Genomic DNA, 1749 nt, shown 5'->3' on the forward strand with positions numbered 1-1749 from the left:
GCAGTGGAAGCATGATGGGCCCATAACCCAGAGGTCCGTGCATCGAAACCACGCTCTGCTACATATATTTTTATTTTTCTCACATTTTACAGAAATATCTCATCAGCGCGTTATTTCATGTCCGCGTGCAATATTGTATGCCGTGAATCGCTCTCATGCACGACGCCTCCTTTCCGTGCTTTAAGAAGCTTCAATCGTTTATAACAAATGTGAGCGAGTTTACACGCATTAACTGTAAAGCAGAGTGGCGCAGGGGATTCCACTTCCGGCCATCACAGTGAACGGTCGCGGAATGTCTTGCTCCTCAGGAGCGGTTACAGCGGCCCTCGGCCGCGGTTCCCGGTCAACGGAAAAACCTTCTCCGGATTACCAGATGGTTCTACCACAACTGCCTTCAGGTGCAAGTGTTTTGAACACTATTTTTATCCACGGCGAAGTGAAAGCTTGGCCTTACCGTGTCGAGCATTTCAGGGATGCGCTTTTGCGACTCATGCTGCTGCCGGAAGTGGTGGCCCTCGGGGCCTATCAGATGAATCATGTGTGGGCCGTAACTTTTTCGAACGAGGCGGCCAAAAAGAAGATATTGGACACAGAAGGATTCCTTGTCAAGGAACACCGTTGCGTAGTCATTGACCCGTGCAACCAGGGTGTCAGGCTCAAGCTCTTCTGGCTGTTGCATGGTGTTCCTGACGAAGACGTCAGAACAGCCTTGGCACCGTTCGGAAGAGTAACTGAAGTGACGAGAGAGAAGTGGAGAGTCCAGGGCTGCAACGACAAAGGAACCACGACACGGTCTGTGGTCCTGAAACTCAAGCCCGGAATGACAGCAGACGACCTACCACACCAACTTCGTGTTGCGGAAGACCTGGCTCTCGTCATTGTCCCGGGCAGAGCACCCCTCTGCCTCCGGTGCCGTGGCACTGGACACATTCGACGAGAATGCCGGGTTCCACGCTGTGGGCTGTGTCGTCGCTTTGGCCACGACGAGACCCAGTGCGTGAGAACGTACGCCAACGTTGCAGGCCCAGGCAGGAGCGAGGACTCGTCCGAGCTTCTCATGGATCAAGAGGACGCCGAAGAGGCCGCCAAAGGAGCAGCTGAAGGGGCGGCGGCTCAGTCTGCACCACCGGTTACGAAGACCGCAAAGGTGAACCTGAAGGGGATAGATGAAGGCAATGTGCCGGATTCTGCGCCTCCACCTGCCAAGGTTCAAGTGACGGAAGCTGGTGCTGACGTGACAGGCGCGTCGTCAGAAATCACGCCACCTCCGACCAAAGTGGCTGACGAGCCAGTTAGCGTCAGTGAGGACATGGACCTGACTTCCGACGCTAAGGGCGCCGGAAAGCGGTTGCGTGACGATGTTGAGGACCACAGCCAAAATACCGACGGCGTGGATACCGAAGGACCGACACCAAAAACACCGACAGTCCGACGGTCGACGCTGAAGGTCAAGCCCAACGTGCCGCCAGACAGACGGCCGTCACATGCGCCGCCTCCGCCTTAGCGGAGGTAGTGCCACGGAAAGAACTTTCCGCACCCGATCTTTGATCGGGAGTGATTCTACGAGGACGTCGTTTTGCAGTTGTCGCCTTCAAAGAGCAACACCAAGCATCAGTGTATACAACAGCCGCTATGTTTCCTCGAACCGTGTGAGTAGGGGCCCACCTTAATTGCAGCTAACACAATGGCAAACGAAATTAACATCACCACTCCGCTTCGTTTGGCGACATTAAACGTCAGAGGGCTGTC

The 1749-nt window shown here is 54.9% G+C and overlaps 1 protein-coding gene across 1 annotated transcript; it reads left to right on the forward strand.

The window, feature by feature from the left end:
• Positions 1–266: 266 nt before the first annotated feature.
• On the forward strand, positions 267–1504 carry LOC125943868 (uncharacterized). The gene has a single exon (XM_049663415.1). It carries the CDS (start codon positions 293–295, stop codon positions 1502–1504), a length of 1212 nt encoding a protein of 403 aa, XP_049519372.1. The 5' UTR covers positions 267–292.
• Positions 1505–1749: the final 245 nt, after the last annotated feature.

Source organism: Dermacentor silvarum, chromosome 1 (genome assembly GCF_013339745.2).
Source record: "Dermacentor silvarum isolate Dsil-2018 chromosome 1, BIME_Dsil_1.4, whole genome shotgun sequence".
NCBI classification, from domain to species: Eukaryota; Metazoa; Arthropoda; class Arachnida; order Ixodida; family Ixodidae; genus Dermacentor; species Dermacentor silvarum.